The following is an 18,971-nucleotide window of genomic DNA, read 5'->3' as shown; positions in this document are numbered from 1 at the left end:
AAGAGACCAAGTGGTCCAAGAGCCAAGAGGTTCCCCATTGAGAAAACTGTTCAGAACAATGAGACTGGAAAATGAAGCCAGATGTCTAGGGGAGCAGGAAAAGAGAATTGGAATCCCAAGGAAATTTAAAGCAGAAAAGCAACTGAATTAAAATCCAATGTGCAGAGTATTTTTTTGTTGGGAAGATAGCTATGATTTTATCTATTTACAAAGATATTTGCTTGGGTTCATTCTCTTGGTTATCTTGTTTAAAGATGACAGGCTATGACCAATATGCTTATTTCTAATTTATAGGATACTTTATAATAATTTAATGAAAAGATTCATAAATTCAGAAGACAGAAGGCAAACCTAGCTACCAAGAGGAAAAGATATCATCCCATGGAATTCTTATTGGTAATTCCATAGTGATGTGAGACAACACAAAACTAGGGTAATCTCCCTTAGAAAGGCTTTCGTCAAGACCATCTGGTTCTACATAACTAAAGAAACAACACAGAATGGAGCACTGGAACTCCACGCTGGGAACTGGCTTCATATTGATGGGGATTCTGAATGACAGTGCATCTCCTGAGATGATCTGTGCTACAATCACAGTCCTGTACATGCTGGCTCTCACAAGCAATGGCCTTCTGCTCCTGGCCATCACAATGGATGCCCAGCTCCATGTGCCCATGTACCTCCTGCTCGGGCAGCTCTCTCTCATGGACCTCCTCTTCACGTCTGTTGTCACTCCCAAGGCCTTCATGGATTTTCTGCTCAGTGGAAACACCATTTCCTTTGGGGGCTGTGCCCTTCAGATGTTCCTGGCACTGACCCTCGGTGGTGCAGAGGACCTCCTACTGGTCTTCATGGCCTATGACAGGTATGTGGCCATTTGTCATCCTCTGAACTACATGGTCCTCATGAGGCCAAGGGTCTGCTGGCTCATGGTGGCCACATCCTGGGTCCTGTCTTCCCTAAGTGCTCTAGGACATACCTTGTACACCATGCACTTCCCTTTCTGCATGTCGCAGATCAGCCACCTGCTTTGTGAGATCCCACCCCTGTTGAAGTTGGCCTGCGCAGATACTTCCAGATATGAACTCATGGTATATGTGACAGGTGTGACTTTCCTCTTGCTCCCCCTTTCTGCCATTGTTTCCTCCTACACACTAATCCTACTTACTGTGCTCCACATGCCCTCAAATGAAGGGAGGCAGAAAGCCCTGGTCACATGCTCTTCCCACCTGACTGTGGTCGGGATGTTCTATGGAGCTGCCACATTCATGTATGTTCTGCCCAGTTCCCTCCACAGCCCCAAGCAGGACAACATCATCTCTGTCTTCTACACGATTGTCACCCCAGCCCTGAACCCCCTCATCTACAGCCTGAGGAATAAAGAGGTTATGGGGGCTTTAAGGAGGGTCCTGGGAAAATGCATACTATAGACACACCTCCTGACACAACCACTAAGTAGATGTGGTAGTTGTTCAGTCACTCACTGGTGTCTGACTTTTTGTGACCCCATGGACCGCAGCACTCCAGCCTTCCCTGTCCTTCACCATTTCTCCCAGAGCTTGCTCAAACTCATGTCGTTTGAGTCGGTGATGCCATCCAACCATCTTGTCCTCTGTCATCCCCTTCTCCTCCTGCCCTCAATCTTTCCCAGCATCAGGGTCTTTTCTAATGAGTTGGCTCTTTGCATTAGGTGGCCAAAGAACTAGAGGTTCAACTTCAGGGTAAGTCCTTCCAATGAATATTCAGGACTGATTTCCTTTAGGATGAATTTCCTTGCAATCCAAGGGACTCTCAAGAGTCTTCTCCAACACCACAGTTCAAAAGCATCAATTCTTCAGTGCTCAGCCTTCTTAATGGTTCAACTCTCACATCCATACATGACTACTGGAAAATCCATAGATTGACTAGACAGAACTTTGTGGGCAAAGTAATGTCTCCGCTTTTTAAATGCTGTCTAGATTTGTCTTAGCTTTTCTTCCAAAGAGCAAGTGTCTTTTCATTTCATGGCTGCAGACATGATAGACCAAGTTTCAATTTCAATATCATATAGCAGTGATAATGATATAGCTAATAACAGGCTGAGCAAGCTCCAACAGCCTCTTAAAATCAGAGGAGGACGCTTCCATTTGAACTGGATTCTTAGTTGTAGAGAGAAATATCTTCAGAAGATATCTTGGGCTTCTTGTCTTGTTAGGCAGATGGTTGTTCAAGCAATTAGTTGGAAAGAATAATCAATTTGTGACTGTATTTGTACAAATACTTATGTTGAAAGTATTAAAGTGAAATTGTTAGTCACTCTGTCATGTCCGGCTCTTTGCAATCGCAAGGACTGTAGCCCGCCAGGCTCCTCTATCCATGGGATTCACCAGGCAAGAATACTGGAGTGGGTTGCCATTCCCTTCTCCTGGGGATCTTCCTGACCCAGAGATCAAACCCAAGTCTCCCACATTGCAGGCAGATTCTATACCATCAGAGCCACCAGGGAAGCCCTTTTGTTGAGATTTAAAAAAGCTAAATGGTACATTTTTATACTGCCTGAAATTAAAATTATAGAAATGAATAAAATAGAATGTGGAAATTCTCAGATTTCAAGTGAAGACTGGACAATCAATAGCAGTGAGAGTCATGTGATGTGTATTTGCTTGATTTTAAAAAATATATAATTTACATACATACAGACCTACTTTGAAACATCAAAATAATTGCATGTTAGGTATATATATATGTCTATGTCCACAGGAAAGGAAGACTACCAAATATAATTCACTTTCTATTAGCTTAGAATGAAATTTAGTCGCTCAGTCATGTCTGACTCTTTGCGATCCCATGGACTGTAGCCCTCTAGTTTTCTCTGTCCATGGAATTCTCCAAGCAAGAATACCGGAGTGGGTTGCCATTCCCTTCTTCAGTAGATCTTCCCGACCCAGGTGTTGAACCCAGGTCTCCCACGTTGGCAGGCAAATTCTTTACCATCTCAGCTACCAGGGAAGCATATCTATTAGTTTAGATATGCTTTATTTTTATCATTCAATGTATCAGTGTGGGAAGATTTATAACAAAAACTGGGAACTAAAATCTGTCCAGTTGAGAAGCTCCAAAAACACCTTGTCTCACATAGTTGAGATTATTTTTGAGGCAATGCTTTGTTAAAACTCAGAAAAACTTTCTTTCTTTATAAAAACTGTCTTAGATTGCTGCATCTATTAAGATAAATGATAATACAAATATAATAATCTATGGAACTAATCCACATTCATCATAAAAACAGAAAACTTGAAACTTGATAAAGAAGCCAAAATCACTTAAGTTTTCTATTTTTTGCTTTTTCATATATGTATTTTACTGAATAGTTTTGTACATTTTGGTTAAGGTTCTTTCTTTGTTGTTTAAGATTTGGTGAACTTCTTCCTGTGAAGAAGGAACATTATAGTGTAGGGATAAAGAGAGACAGTAGCAGGGAGAGAGAGAGTGTTGAGCCCTTTTATCGTCTGTGCATCTTTGAACACTAAACCATTTGTTTCTCAGTTTGCTCATCTGAAAAGCAGTGATATTAACAGAACTCATGATGATTTCATGATGTTTTAGGGAGTCTTGAGTAAGATGATAAGGCACTTAGACCAGAGCTTGGCAAAGTGCTTAAACCATGCTGCTGTTGCTGCTGCTGCTAAGTCGCCTCAGTCGTGTCCGACTCCATGCGACCCCATAGACGGCAGCCCACAGGCTTCGCCGTCCCTGGGATTCTCCAGGCAAGAACACAGGAGTGGGTTACCGTTTCTTTCTGCAATGCATCAAAGTGAAAAGTGAAAGTGAAGTCGCTCAATTGTGTCTGACTCTTCGCGACCCCATGGAATGCAGCCTACCAGGCTCCTCCTGGAAAACCCATGGGATTTTCCAGGCAAGAGTACTGGAGTGGGCTGCCATTGCCTTCTGTGTAAACCATGCTAACTATTACATGACTAACTAGTAAATATTCTTAATAAAACTTCATTTCAAATGACTACATAATGTCATCATATCAATCTGCTATAATATATTTAGGATTTCCTTACACTTAATTTTGTCTCTCCAAATTTTCCTACATAAGGGTATATATTATGTTATGTGAAATTGTAGAAGTGGAAATAGTGGGGTGCAAGCCAAGAAACTTCTTTTAAATTCTTGTTATAAAGAGCCAGATTGCTAATAAGTAATTTAGAAACCCTTTCCATCCTGTCATAATGTTGACCTGGAAGTGCATGTTTATTGTACACTTTATGGAGCTGTCTTATCATTTGAACTTGCTTTGTTTATTTATTAAATATATCAGTGAAAATGTAACAGCTGTTTTCATTTATATTACTTATTTTGCTTCATCTAATGAGGTTTTTTTTTTTTTGTAGCTGTTTGTAGATCCTTACATTTCCCATTCTTTGTTCAGAAAATATTTTCAAATTTCTTTTAGATTTGCTTAATAATTTTGTAAGTGACATTGGACTTTTTAATCTGCAGTTTATCTAGGTATATGATGAATGATGAGCTTTAAGTTCTGTTTCTAAATAGCTGGTTTTCTTACTAGTGTTCTTAATCACCTTTCCATAGCATGTGTTTATTATTACTGTTGCTGTATTTATAGTTGCTTGACTACATGCTGTCCTGTGACTCTAGCAGTAGAGAATGTTTCTGCTCCTGTTCTCTAGTTCCACTGGTCAATAAAGAGTCTCTGTTTCCATTTTTCCTCACCAAAATTTTCTTAGGTTTTATCATCGGTTTATTCTTCCTGATGAATTTTTGAATCATCTGCTAACTGTCCAAAATACCCCACTGGTATATTGTTGTGATTGTATTTAACCCGTACATTGATTTGGAAATGCTATCTTTTTGCAGTATTCAGTCTTAACTCCCAGGAATGTAGTATCCCATTGCCTCACCCAATAGAATTTGTTTGTTATTCCCTAAAAATACCATTTCACACCTTGACTCTCTGCTTATGACTTGCGTCATACATTGCAGGGAAAGGGGGAGTAGTTACATAGAACTTTGTCATCTTCCACTACCAGCTTGACTAGCATAGCTGCACGTAGTGTTTTTAATCTTTGGAAGAGCCCATCATATTCTCCAGGATAATCCATGTTGCTACAAATGGCAGAATTTCACTCGTTTTTAAATGGCTGAGTTATTTTTCATTGTTAAAATTTAAAAAGTGCCCGTGAGAGACCAAACACTACACTAAGTACTCTTGAACCAAGTTCTCTTACTACTCAAAGAAATAGGTATTAGAATTACCTGCTTCTGCTCCACAGCATCTCTTTACAGAAATTTTGCTAAAGTTTACACATATGCTCCAGTAACCCCCATCTTAAAGAACTCTTCTTTGAAGTCATACTCTTCCCTCCAGTTACTACTCCATTTCTCAGAGCAAATCATCTTACCAGAAACTATGGGTTTAGGACCTAACTGTATGTATAGCTTCAGGTCCTTTCCTACTATTCAGGACACATGCACTGTAATCAGGTTCCCTTCCACTCCATACCCAGAGCACTGCAGTTGTGCTTGTCAACAAAGACAGGTTGGTGCTTCATCGTCCGACAAAGAAAATATAGTTTGTATATTTTATAAAATCGTAAAAGTGAACTTTAATTACCCATGATAACCAATGACCATAAAAAGACTTTAGAGATTAAAAATTAAATTCCATAGAAGATACAACAAATATTTATAATCTACATGTCTCAGAAAAATTTTCAACAATTTGTAGGAACCTCCAACACTGCTAACTATACAGAATTCCATTGTTATTAATGTTTTTAGTCTTATACTCAGTTTATGTGTTCCTACATGATTTTCTCTCTGGAATTGCACTCTTTCTTACAGGCATAAAAAATTCTGCTCATTTCCCAAAATGCCTTTGTTATTTTCTTTCTTTTTTTTTCATTTATTTTTATTACTTGGAGGCTAATTACTTTACAATATTGTAGTGGTTTTTGTCATACATTGACATGAATCAGCCATGGAGTTACATGTATTCCCCATCCCAATCCCCCCCCCCCCAACCTACCTCTCTACCCCATCCCTCTGGGTTTTCCCAGTGCACCAGGCCCGAGCACTTGTCTCATGCATCCAACCTGGGCTGGTGATCTGTTTCACCATAGATAATATACATGTTTTGATGCTGTTCTCTCCAAACATCCCATCCTCGCCTTCTCCCACAGAGTCCAAAAGTCTGTTCTGTACATCTGTGTCTCTTTTTCTGATTTGCATATAGGGTTATCATTACCATCTTTCTAAATTCCATATATATGTGTTAGTATACTGTAATGGTATTTATCTTTCTGGCTTACTTCACTCTGTATAATGGGCTCCAGTTTCATCCATCTCATTAGAACTGATTCAAATGAATTTTTTTTAATGGCTGAGTAATATTCCATGGTGTATATGTACCACAGCTTCCTTATCCATTCGTCTGCCGATGGGCATCTAGGTTGCTTCCATGTCCTGGCTATTATAAACAGTGCTGCAATGAACATTGGGGTGCACGTGTCTCTTTCAATTCTGATATCCTCGGTGTGTATGCCCAAAAGTGGGATTGCTGGGTCATATGGCAGTTCTATTTCCAGTTTTTTAAGAAGTCTCCACACTGTTGTCCACAGCGGCTGTACTAGTTTGCATTCCCACCAACAGTGTAAGAGGGTTCCCTTTTCTCCACACCCTCTCCAGCATTTATTGCTTGTAGACTTTTGGATAGCAGCCATCCTGACTGGCGTGTAATGGTACCTCATTGTGGTTTTGATTTGCATTTCTCTGATAATGAGTGATGTTGAGCATCTTTTCATGTGTTTGTTAGCCATCTGTATGTCTTCTTTGGAGAAATGTCTGTTTAGTTCTTTGGCCCATTTTTTGATTGGGTCATTTATTTTTCTGGAATTGAGCTGCAGGAGTTGCTTGTATATTTTTGAGATTAATCCTTTTCTGTTGCTTCATTTGCTATTATTTTCTCCCAATCTGAGGGCTGTCTTTTCACCTTGCTTATAGTTTCCTTTGTTGTGCAAAGCTTTTAAGTTTCATTAGGTCCCATTTGTTTATTTTTGCTTTTATTTCCAATATTCTGGGAGGTGGGTCATAGAGGATCCTGCTGTGATTTATGTCGGAGAGTGTTTTGCCTATGTTCTCCTCTAGGAGTTTTATAGTTTCTGGTCTTACATTTAGATCTTTAATCCATTTTGAGTTTATTTTTGTGTATGGTGTTAGAAAGTGTTCTAGTTTCATTCTTTTACAAGTGGTTGACCAGTTTTCCCAGCACCACTTGTTAAAGAGGTTGTCTTTTTTCCATTGTATATCCTTGTCTCCTTTGTCAAAGATAAGGTGTCCATAGGTTTGTGGATTTATCTCTGGGCTTTCTATTCTGTTCCATTGATCTATATTTCTGTCTTTGTGCCAGTACCATACTGTCTTGATGACTGTGGCTTTGTAGTAGAGTCTGAAGTCAGGCAGGTTGATTCTTCCAGTTCCATTCTTCTTTCTCAAGATTACTTTGGCTATTCGAGGTTTTTTGTATTTCCATACAAATTGTGAAATTGTTTGTTCTAGTTCTGTGAAAAATACCGTTGGTAGCTTGATAGGGAGTGCATTGAATCTATAGATTGCTTTCGGTAGTATAACCATTTTGACAGTATTGATTCTTCCAATCCATGAACACGGTATATTTCTCCGTTTGTGTCCTCTTTGATTTCTTTCATCAGTGTTTTATAGTTTTCTTTGTATAGGTCTCTTGTTTCCTTAGGTAGATATACTCCTAAGTGTTTTATTCTTTTTGTTGCAATGGTGAATGGTATTGTTTCCTTAATTTCTCTTTCTGTTTTCTCATTGTTAGTGTATAGGAATGCAAGGGATTTCTGTGTGTTAATTTTATATCCTGCAACTTTACTATATTCGATGATTAGCTCTAGTAATTTTCTGGTAGAGTCTTTAGGGTTTTCTATGTAGAGGATCATGTCATCTGCAAACAGCGAGAGTTTCACTTCTTTTCCTATCTGTATTCCTTTTACTTCTTTTTCTGCTCTGATTGCTGTTCTAAAATGCTTATTGGAAAGATGTGAGGTTTAAGGGTTGAGGCAATAATTCCCTCATTTTGAATAACAACTTAAAGAGCCTATATTTTGCAATTTAATAGAATAAAAAATGAAAATAAAATTGGAAATGAAAATGGTTCCGTCACTATGGAAGATAATTCCTTAAAAAACACACTTACCAAAAAACTGAGCAAGTTCACTGAAAGATATTTAACCACATGAGTAACAGTTTATGTTCACTTGAAAATCTGCACCTGAATGTTTGTAATGGCTTTTTACACAAACAACAAAAATCAGAAAGAACATACAAATGTCTTTGATGAATAGATAAGCAAGCTATGATACGTCCATACAAATGGACACTACTCAGCAATAAGTGAGAATAGGCTTCTAATAATCAGCAGAATTTGGATGAATCTAAAATATATTATGCTAAGTGAAAGGAGCTATACTCAAAGTGTCTGATAACATTCATATGACATGCTGAAAAGGCAAAAAAATAAAAATAGTAGCAATGGTAAACAGATCAGAGGGTTGGTGGGGGACTGGTAGAGGGCAGGATATAATTACCAAAGGACACCAGAGAATTTGGGAGGTTGATACAACTTCTATATCTGCATTTTGGTGGTGGCTGTATACTATATATGGGCTTCCTAGGTAGCTCAGTGGCAAAGAATCTGCCAGTGCAGGAGATGTGGGTTGATCTCTGGGTCAAGAAAAGCCCCTGGAGAAGGAAATGGCAACCCACTCTAGTATTCTTGCTTGGGAAGTCCCCTGGACAGAGAAACCTGGCAAGTGCAGTCCATGGGGTCCCAAAAGAGTCAGATACAACTTTGTGACTGAACAACAGGTATACATTTATGAAAACTTGCAGCACTATATACTACAAAAGGTGAATTTAACTGTATGAAAACTGTACCTTAGTAAAATTGAAAAAAAAATAGGAAAAGATAATTGTAAATAAAAGGATATGAAGCTTTTAATATCCTGCTTCTACAACCTTCTTTAAGTACTGATAGAAAAAGTCCCCTGCCATATTGCTTTTTGTCAAGAGTTCAGTGTTATAGTTTTGAAATTCAGTTGTATTTATTCTGTCAATTAAACTTGCCAGATCATTTGTTGTGTCAATTACTGTGTTCATCATTGCTCCCTATAATATATATATACCCCTAGGCATCACCTTCCTTCTTGATGAAATTATTATATTCAGGCATCTTTGGTGGTAAAGCCTTATAGTTTTGTTTGTAATTTTTTGTCACTCTCTACTGATGCTTTATCTATGCATAAAACTCTCGGTGGGGGCAGTTATGTTCCCTCAGCACTTCTGAAGGCATTTCTCTCTTGTCCTATAACTTCAGTGAAAACTCCACTATCTTCTCTTTATCAGTGGGAAATCTGTCTTGTTTCTTTGAGAGAATTTTTTTTCCCCTTTGAGAGAATTTAAAAGATTTTCATTAACACTGATATTCTCCATATTCAGTACTGTCTGGATAACTTTTTTTTTTTTATTGTCCCTGCTCAATGTTTACGAAGTTGCATACTTTCTCTTCAAATGTCACTTGTGGCAAACAATATAACACCAAACACACGTACGTATGTACAGGACAAAACAGATTGCCAAAGGTCATGGAGGGAAGACTTGATAATCAGAGACTCCACAGAGCACAGTCATGTTGAATTAAATAGTCCAGGCTAAGAAGATGATAAGTGAGGCCAGGGGGATGGAGGTGGGAAGCAACGTCCCACAGATGCCTCAAAACCTAAGTTAAATCTGGGGCAGAGGACTGATTGACCACGAAAGGGTCTTTTCTTCCTGTTCATTTCAGTGGGTAATTTGGAAATGGGCCATCAGTGCCTCCCTTAGGTGACATAGAAACCCAGGGCCTCCAAGCTCATTTAGTGAGAGAAGAGTGGAAGGATACAGGACCAGGAAACAGGCCCAAAGGGATTCATTACCATCCTGTTTCCTGGACCAGCCTTTCCAGGGAAGGCTATTTCAGCTGAGAGGCTAGGCTAAGTCCCTCTAAACACAGGGGTAGAACACAGGGAGTGGGATCGTGGGATGAGGAAACTGAGCAGCCTCTCCCAGGACAGGCCCTGGCTCATGATGGCCCCAGGGACAGTGAGGTCAGTCATTGCAGGGTCTCCTTGGAGCAGCCCTTCTAATATCTACTTCCTCCCGATTCCCACTGCTTTCATTTTTTCTCCCAGATCCCAGCAAGAGTAAATAAAATTCTGAGCATCAGTACCCATGAACTCTGTCTGACTAATGCACAATAGATAGATGAAACTTTTACCTGAGGAGCTATGTGACACAAGCAGTTTCTTTTAATTTTCCACAGGTGTAAAAACAGGAAAGCTATACTCTTTTTCCGTAGAAGCTCTCCAAGTCATAAGGATTCAGTTGGCTCTGTCAGCAAGTATTGCATTTCCAGAGCAGACCTGTAGAGGAACTGAGGAACAGGAGTCCTAACTGACCTTGGTCAGACCCCTCAGACTTGTAACATCGCTTAGCAAAATCAAACCTATTGGATACGGCTGAAAAAGTCCCATCTTCCTTCTAGTTTTCGACTGCATCTTCCTTTACCCTCAAACAATCCCCAGGGTTGTCCATGTGGTCAGGCAGCTGGCATTTAACCACCTCAGGTAAGAGTGTTGTCTCACTTGCAGGGAAGGGTGCAGTCTTGAGGAATTTTGACTTGAGAAATGGAGCCCAGTGCAGATCCCAAGAACTTCAGCTACTCTGTCTTCCAGGTTCTCTGGTGCTTCGGCTCTGTACCTCATCACAAACTCCTCTATTCTTTGTTTTCTAAATATGAGGAGAATCAGTGAGGCCTGAGGGAAGATTCTATGCTACATCCCACATCAGGGTATCTGCTTCCTGGTGGTAGCATCAGGATCTGTCTTTAGACTTTGCCGGCATCTGATAAAAATATTTATAGCTATGTTATAATATATGCCTCTGAAGGATCATTTAAGATCAGATGGTAGTTTTGTGACATGCTTTAGTACCTCTTTACTATTAAAATTCTGTGGACCTTGTAGAAGTCAATGGAAACTAGTGAAATGTCAAAATATATGACATAATAGAGGAAAGTGAGTTTTAGAAATATGCTTCACTGACAGACTTCTTAAGATATGTTCAAAGGTGGATTTATCTGCCCAGTTTCCATGTGTGAGACTGATTTCCGTCCATCTCGTGTCCCTGTTCTAGAAAGCTTCCCTCTGGGAGGGGGTCCCAGACTCCCATGGCAGCTTTCAGAACAGGAGCTCTTTTTCCTCCCCCTGTGGCTCCTCAGTGTGGTGTGGATACCCTGGCTCTGCAGTTTGGGGACCAAAGATGGTGAAAGAGAGGGGAGCTAAGGTTAATGAGCTTGATTACAAATACAACACATGCTCTTTTTTCTCCTACAACTTTCCCTATTTCTCCCCCAAACAATCTGAGCTTCCTTATCAATTCCTTATGTTTTTCATATTTCTGAATAATCCCAGGGTCACATTTATGATAATATGTTATAAAAGAAACAGCTATGTTTGCCTTGATTTTAAAGGTTAAGTTCTGAAAGTGACATCACCTCAAGCACACTATTCCATAGTCTCAGACAATTTAAATTCTCTTCCCTCTTTGTTACATGGAGAGTGTAGTGCTGGTCTAGTGAACTAAGGTATACACTTTAGCTCTTCTAATAAGGCTGTTTCTACAGCTTTGAGGGCTGCAAATCAATGTGGACATACAGTATATGGAAAAAAATAATGAGGTACATTATTGATGTCACACTGATGCTCTTGTTTTAGTATTTCATATTCAAAATAGGTACACAGAACAGTGACTGGGTACTTAAATCATCAGTCAACATTATACCTAAAGCATAGGTATAAGGATTATTAAGAGCATGGATACCTGAATATTGTAATGAGAAATTTGATTTGAATTTCTGGGGAGATACATGTTCAGGTTTGATGCCCTGAATAATATTCTCATCTAGTGATCTTTGAATATTTAGCTGTTAATGTGATGCTTGTTCCCCATTCAGATAGTTCTTTTCAAGATACTTAAAAGATTCAGAAACAGAGATCAAGAAATAAAATTAGCTACCAGTGGGAAAGGAATCACCATACTGGACTAATATTGGTCATTCTATGGGGCCTCTGATGTTACAAAATGTTGCAACCATCTTAACAAAAATTCACCAAGACTCTACTTGGTTCTTGGCAACTAAAGAAACAACACAGAATGGAGCACTGGAACTCCACCCTGGGAAGTGGCTTCATATTGATGGGGATTCTGAATGACAGTGCGTCTCCTGAGATGATCTGTGCTACAATCACAGTCCTATACATGCTGGCCCTCACCAGCAATGGCCTTCTGCTCCTGGCCATCACAATGGATGCCCGGCTCCATGTGCCCATGTACCTCCTGCTCGGGCAGCTCTCTCTCATGGACCTCCTCTTCACGTCTGTTGTCACCCCCAAGGCCTTCATGGATTTTCTGCTCCGTGAAAACACCATCTCCTTTGGGGGCTGTGCCCTTCAGATGTTCCTGGCACTGACCCTCGGTGGTGCAGAGGACCTCCTACTGGTCTTCATGGCCTATGACAGGTATGTGGCCATTTGTCATCCTCTGAACTACATGGTCCTCATGAGGCCGAGGGTCTGCTGGCTCATGGTGGCTACATCCTGGATTTTGGCATCCTTTAGTGCCATTGTATATACTGTGTACACCATGCACTATCCCTTTTGCAAAGCCCGTGAGATCAGCCACCTGCTCTGTGAGATTCCACCTCTGTTGAAGTTGGCCTGTGCAGATACTTCCAGATATGAACTCATGGTGTATGTGATGGGTGTGACCTTCTTGATTCCTCCTCTTGTTGCTATCCTTGCCTCCTACACACTAATCCTACTTACTGTGCTCCACATGCCCTCAAATGAAGGGAGGCAGAAAGCCCTGGTCACCTGCTCTTCCCACCTGACTGTGGTCGGGATGTTCTATGGAGCTGCCACATTCATGTATGTTCTGCCCAGTTCCCTCCACAGCCCCAAGCAGGACAACATCATCTCTGTCTTCTACACGATTGTCACCCCAGCCCTGAACCCCCTCATCTATAGCCTGAGGAATAAAGAGGTTATGGGAGCCTTAAGGAGAATCCTGGGAAAATATATGCTGTGGACACACTCCTGACAGAGTTGCCAAGTCGACATGGTAGGGGACTAAGTATCATGTGGCTGTGATAATGGTAGCTTATAGGAGTCTGATCAAACTCCAATAACCTCTTAAATCAGAGGAGAGCTGCTCTCATTTGACTGGATTCTTAGACAATTGTAGAGAGAAGTAGCCTCATAAGACATATTGGACTTCTTGTTTATTAGGTAGATGGTTGTTCAGACAATTAGTTGGAAAGAATAATGGATTTGCAACTACATTTGTACAAATACTTATGTTGAGAGAATGGGAAAGGCTAATGGGTCATTTTTATACCTCAAAATGAAAATTAAAGTACAGAAATGAGTAAAACAGAATGTGGAAGTTCCCAGATTTCAAGTGAGCATTGGAAATATAATAGCAATGAGAGTAGTGTGTTGTGTATTTTGCTTGAGTTTTTAAAAATGTGATTTACATACATGTAGACACATCAAGGCTGTATATTGTCACCCTGCTTATTTAACTTATATGCAGAGTACATCATGAGAAACGCTGGGCTGGAAGAAGCACAGCTGGAATCAAGATTGAAGGGAGAAATATCAATAACCTCAGATATGCAGATGACACCACCCTTATGGCAGAGAGTGAAGAGGAACTAAAAAACCTCTTGATGAAAGTGAAAGAGGAGAGTGAAAAAGTTGGCTTAAAGCTTAACATTCAGAAAACTAAGATCATGGCATCTGGTCTCATCACCTCATGGGAAATAGTTGGGGAGACAGTGGAAACAGCGTCCAACCTAGATAGCATATTAAAAAACAGAGATATTACTTTGCCAACAAAGGTCTGTCTGGTCAAGGCTATGGTTTTTCCAGTGGTCATGTATGGATGTGAGAGTTGGACTGTGAAGAAAGCTGAGTGCAGAAGAATTGACACTTTTGAACTGTGGTGTTGGAGAAGACTCTTGAGAGTCCCTTGGACTGCAAGGAGATCCAACCAGTCCATCCTAAAGGAGATCAGTCCTGGGTGTTCATTGGAAGGACTGATGCTGAAGCTGAAACTCCAGTACTCTGGCCACCTCATGTGAAGAGTTGACTCATTGGAAAAGACCCTGATGCTGGGAGGGATAGGGGGCTGGAGGAGAAGGGGGCGACAGAGGTTGAGATGGCTGGATGGCATCACCGACTCGATGGGCAGGAGTTTGAGTAAGCTCCAGGAGTTGGTGATGGACAGGGAGGCCTGGTGTGCTGCGATTCATGGGGTCGCAAAGAGTCGGACATGACTGAGCGACTGAACTGAGACCTGTTTTGAAACATCAGAACAATTGTGTGGTGATTATATGTCTTTGTCTGTTTCCACAGGAAAGGAAAGCTATCATATATAATTCACTTTCTGCTAATTTAGATATGCTTTATTTGTATCATTTGATTTTCCTGTGTGGAAATATTTATAACAAAAACTGCGAGCTTTCCTGGATCACCTAATTGAAATTATTTTGGGAGGTAGTGCTTTTTTAAAACTCAGAAATATTTTCTTTTCAGAAGCTGTCTTAAATTACTTATTTTATTAAGATCAATGATAACATGAAAGCTAATGATCTGTGGAACTAGTCCACGTTCATTATAAAAACAGAAAATTCAAAAATTGAGAAAGAAGCAAAAATCTCCTAAAAGGTTTTCTATTTATTTTTTGCTTATCTATATGCAGTTTACTGAATAGCTATGTACATTTTGGCTAAAGTTTTGGTTTTTTGTTGCTTGAAATTTGGTGAAGTTTCTTCCTTTGAAAAGAGGACATTATAGTGTAGGGCTGGGGGGCTTAGGGAGGTAGGTGGCAGGAGTGCTGAGTTTAATCTCTGATCACCGGGTATCATCTGTGTATCTTTGAACACAAATTAAACCATTAATTTCTCACTTTGTTCCTCTTAAAAGCAGTGAGAATAATAAGACTTTTGATGATCTCATGTTTTAGGGTGACTTGAACAAGATGATAATACACTTAGACCTGTGCCTTGCAAATAGTCCTTAAACTATGCTGTTACATGAATACCTAGTAAATAGTCTTGATAAAACTTCATTTCAAATGACTACATAATAACATCATATGAATCCTCTATATGATGTACTTAGGGATTTCCTTACACTTAATTTTGTCCCTTCAAATTTTTTTACGTAAGGGTATATTTTATGTGAGGTCAAATTCTCGAAGTGTAAATAATGGAATATAAGCAAAGAAACTATCTGAAATTCTTCATTTAAAGAGCTAACTGTTTATGAGAAAGTTAGAGACTTTTTGCATGCTGGCTAGCATTTTGTGAGAGTCTCTGCCTCATTGTACTCTTTCCCATGCTGTCTTATATAAACTCCCTTTGATAATTTATTAAGCACATAAACAAAATGTAACAGGTGTTTTCACTTATAATATTTATTTTGTTTTATTCTAATGATTTTTCTGTAGCCCTATATAGACAAAGGTCCTAGATAGTTTGGCAATTATATACGTGGCAACATTTATTTTCAGTTTGTTATATATGTAGTAGGATATGTTGGATAGAGAAGTGTTACAACATTTACAAAATGTCATAGATTCATTTTTTCCTTTGTATTTTATAAGCGATAGTACCCTTACCATTCCCATTTTTAATTCAGATAATATTGCCATAAATCTTAAGATCTGCTTAACAAACTTTAATCTCTCTGATATTATTTGAATACATTATGAATAGTGAAACTTTAAGTTAGTTGTTTTCTAAATAGCTGATTTTCCTGTTAGCATTCCTAATAATCTTTACTTATTTTGCATTTATTATTATTACTTACAATTGTTTGACTATATATTTTCTCCTTGTAAGTATAGTACTGGTCTAGTACTACCCCATTCCTAAGAGACAATCGTCTTAAAAGACTTCACTGTACCTATACCTTCTGGTCCTTTTCTACAATTCATGATTCATGTCACTGTAATCAGGCTCCCCTCCACAGCCAACAACACCTCCCCTCCCTACCACATTGTAGTTCTGCGTGTCGACAGTGACAGAGGTATATGTCTCATCTGTTCTGACAAAGAAATATAGTTTATATATTTGATACAATTGTAAAATGTGAATTTTAGAATCATTACCTGTGATTACCAATGAGCCTCAAAGGGCTTAGAGATTAAAATCTATATTCCATAGGAGATGCAATAGATCTTTATAGTCCACATATCTCAGAAAAATTTTAAATAATTGTAAATATTTCCAGAATTGCTAACTAGACAGGATTTAACTATCATTAAGGTTTTCAGTCTCCAGTCCTAAGTGTGTGTATGTGTGTGTGTCCCTGTATGACTTTCTGTCTTGAATTGCACCTTCTTCTTTAGTTGCATAAATAATCCTGCTCATTCACCAAAACTCTTCTTTTTATCTTTAAATGCCAATTAGGGAGACATGAAATTTAAAGCTTCAGGCAATATGTCCTTCATTTTTAATTACAATTTAAAATCCATATTTTACAGCTTAAAAATTCAAAATGAGAATAAAAATGGTTCAGTCACTACAGAAAACAAGTGGACAGTTTTTAATCAATTTAAACACATACTTAATCACACAACAGAGCAAGTTTACTACAAGGGACTTACCCAAGTGAATAACAATTTATAGTCGCTCAAAAACCTATACATGAATGTTTATAATGGCTTTTTTCCACTAACAACAATAATCAGAAACAACACAAATGTCCTTTAACTGGTGAATGGATAAAGAAACTATGATACATCCACAGAACTGGATGTTACTCAGCAAAAAATGGGAACAGACTATTAATAGATGGCAGAATTTGGATGAATCTAAAACATATTATGCTAAGTGAAAGGAGCTATACTCAAAGTATCTGATACCATTCATATGACATGTAGGGGAAAAATAAGGGAAACCGTAAACAGATCAGAGAGTTCCCAAGGGTTTGGGTGAGCATGGGATATTTATCAAAAGGCACCAGAGAATTTGGGGGGTTGAGGCAACTTTTATATCTTGGTTTTGGTGGTGGTTGTATTCTATTATGGGCTTCCCTGATGGCTCAGCAGGTAAAGAAACCACCTGCACTGCAGAAGACTCAAGAGATGTGGGATTGATCCCTGTGTCAGGACGATCCCCTGGAGGAGGGCATGCCAACCCACTCGAGTATTCTTGGCTGGAGAATCCCATGGACAGAGGAGCCTGGTGGGTTACAGTCCAAAAGGTCTTAAAGAGTTGGACAAGACTGAGAGACTAACACTTTCACTTTCCCTCTTTTCATATGCTATTATATACATTTGTCAAAAATTGCAGAACTGTATATGAAAAGAGGCAGATTTTATTGGGTGAAAATTTGTGCCTTAATAAAAATAACAAAAGTAGGAATTAATTGAATAAAGTTTTTAATATTCTGTTTGTACAGCCTTCTTAAGTACCAATAGAAAAAGTCCCCTGTCATCTTGATTTTTTTCTGTGAACTTAAAAATTTTAATTTATATCCTAAAATTAACACACAGAAATCCCTTGCATTCCTATATACTAACAATGAAAAAACAGAAAGAGAAATTAAGGAAACAATACCATTCACCATTCCAACAAAAAGAATAAAATACTTAGGAGTATATCTACCTAAAGAAACAAAAGACCTATACATAGAAAACTATAAAACACTGATGAAAGAAATCAAAGAGGACACAAACAGATGGAGAAACATACCGTGTTCATGGATTGGAAGAATCAATATTGTCAAAATGGCTATTCTACCCAAAGCAATCTATAGATTCAATGCAATCCCTATCAAGCTACCAACGGTATTTTTCACAGAACTAGAACAAATAATTTCACAATTTGTATGGAAATACAAAAAACCTCGAATAGCCAAAGTAATCTTGAGAAAGAAGAATGGAACTGGAGGAATCAACCTGCCTGACTTCAGACTCTACTACAAAGCCACAGTCATCAAGACAGTGTGGTACTGGCACAAAGACAGAAATATAGACCAATGGAACAGAATAGAAAGCCCAGAGATAAATCCACGAACCTATGGACACCTTATCTTTGACAAAGGAGGCAAGGATATACAATGGAAAAAAGACAACCTCTTTAACAAGTGGTGCTGGGAAAACTGGTCAACCACTTGTAAAAGAATGAAACTAGAACACTTTCTAACACCATACACAAAAATAAACTCAAAATGGATTAAAGATCTAAATGTAAGACCAGAAACTATAAAACTCCTAGAGGAGAACATAGGCAAAACACTCTCCGACATAAATCACAGCAAGATCCTCTATGACCCACCTCCCAGAATATTGGAAATAAAAGCAAAAATAAACAAATGGGACCTAATGAAACTTAAAAGCTTTTGCACTACAAAGGAAACTATAAGTAAGGTGAAAAGACAGCCCTCAGATTGGGAGAAAATAATAGCAAATGAAGAAACAGACAAAGGATTAATCTCAAAAATATACAAGCAACTCCTGCAGCTCAATTCCAGAAAAATAAATGACCCAATCAAAAAATGGGCCAAAGAACTAAACAGACATTTCTCCAAAGAAGACATACAGATGGCTAACAAACACATGAAAAGATGCTCAACATCACTCATTATTAGAGAAATGCAAATCAAAACCACAATGAGGTACCATTACACGCCAGTCAGGATGGCTGCTATCCAAAAGTCTACAAGCAATAAATGCTGGAGAGGGTGTGGAGAAAAGGGAACCCTCTTACACTGTTGGTGGGAATGCAAACTAGTACAGCCACTATGGAAAACAGTGTGGAGATTTCTTAAAAA

The 18,971-nt window shown here is 38.9% G+C and overlaps 3 protein-coding genes across 3 annotated transcripts in view; 2 read left to right on the top strand and 1 right to left on the bottom strand.

The window, feature by feature from the left end:
* LOC122449250 (interferon-induced very large GTPase 1-like) overlaps positions 1 to 18,971 on the bottom strand; it is a 393,510-nt gene that overhangs the window by 37,196 nt on the left and 337,343 nt on the right. The window lies entirely within an intron of this gene.
* On the top strand, positions 501 to 1,430 carry LOC122449846 (olfactory receptor 2AG2-like). Its single transcript, XM_043481888.1, has one exon. The coding sequence runs from the start codon at positions 501 to 503 to the stop codon at positions 1,428 to 1,430; it is 930 nt and encodes a 309-aa protein (XP_043337823.1).
* Positions 12,270 to 13,224, top strand: LOC122449840 (olfactory receptor 2AG1). The gene has a single exon (XM_043481883.1). It carries the CDS (start codon positions 12,280 to 12,282, stop codon positions 13,222 to 13,224), a length of 945 nt encoding a protein of 314 aa, XP_043337818.1. The 5' UTR covers positions 12,270 to 12,279.

This window comes from Cervus canadensis, chromosome 11 (genome assembly GCF_019320065.1).
Source record: "Cervus canadensis isolate Bull #8, Minnesota chromosome 11, ASM1932006v1, whole genome shotgun sequence".
Taxonomy (NCBI): domain Eukaryota; kingdom Metazoa; phylum Chordata; class Mammalia; order Artiodactyla; family Cervidae; genus Cervus; species Cervus canadensis.
The sequence above is the reverse complement of the archived record's forward strand: the minus strand, read 5'-3'. Positions and strand labels throughout refer to the sequence as shown.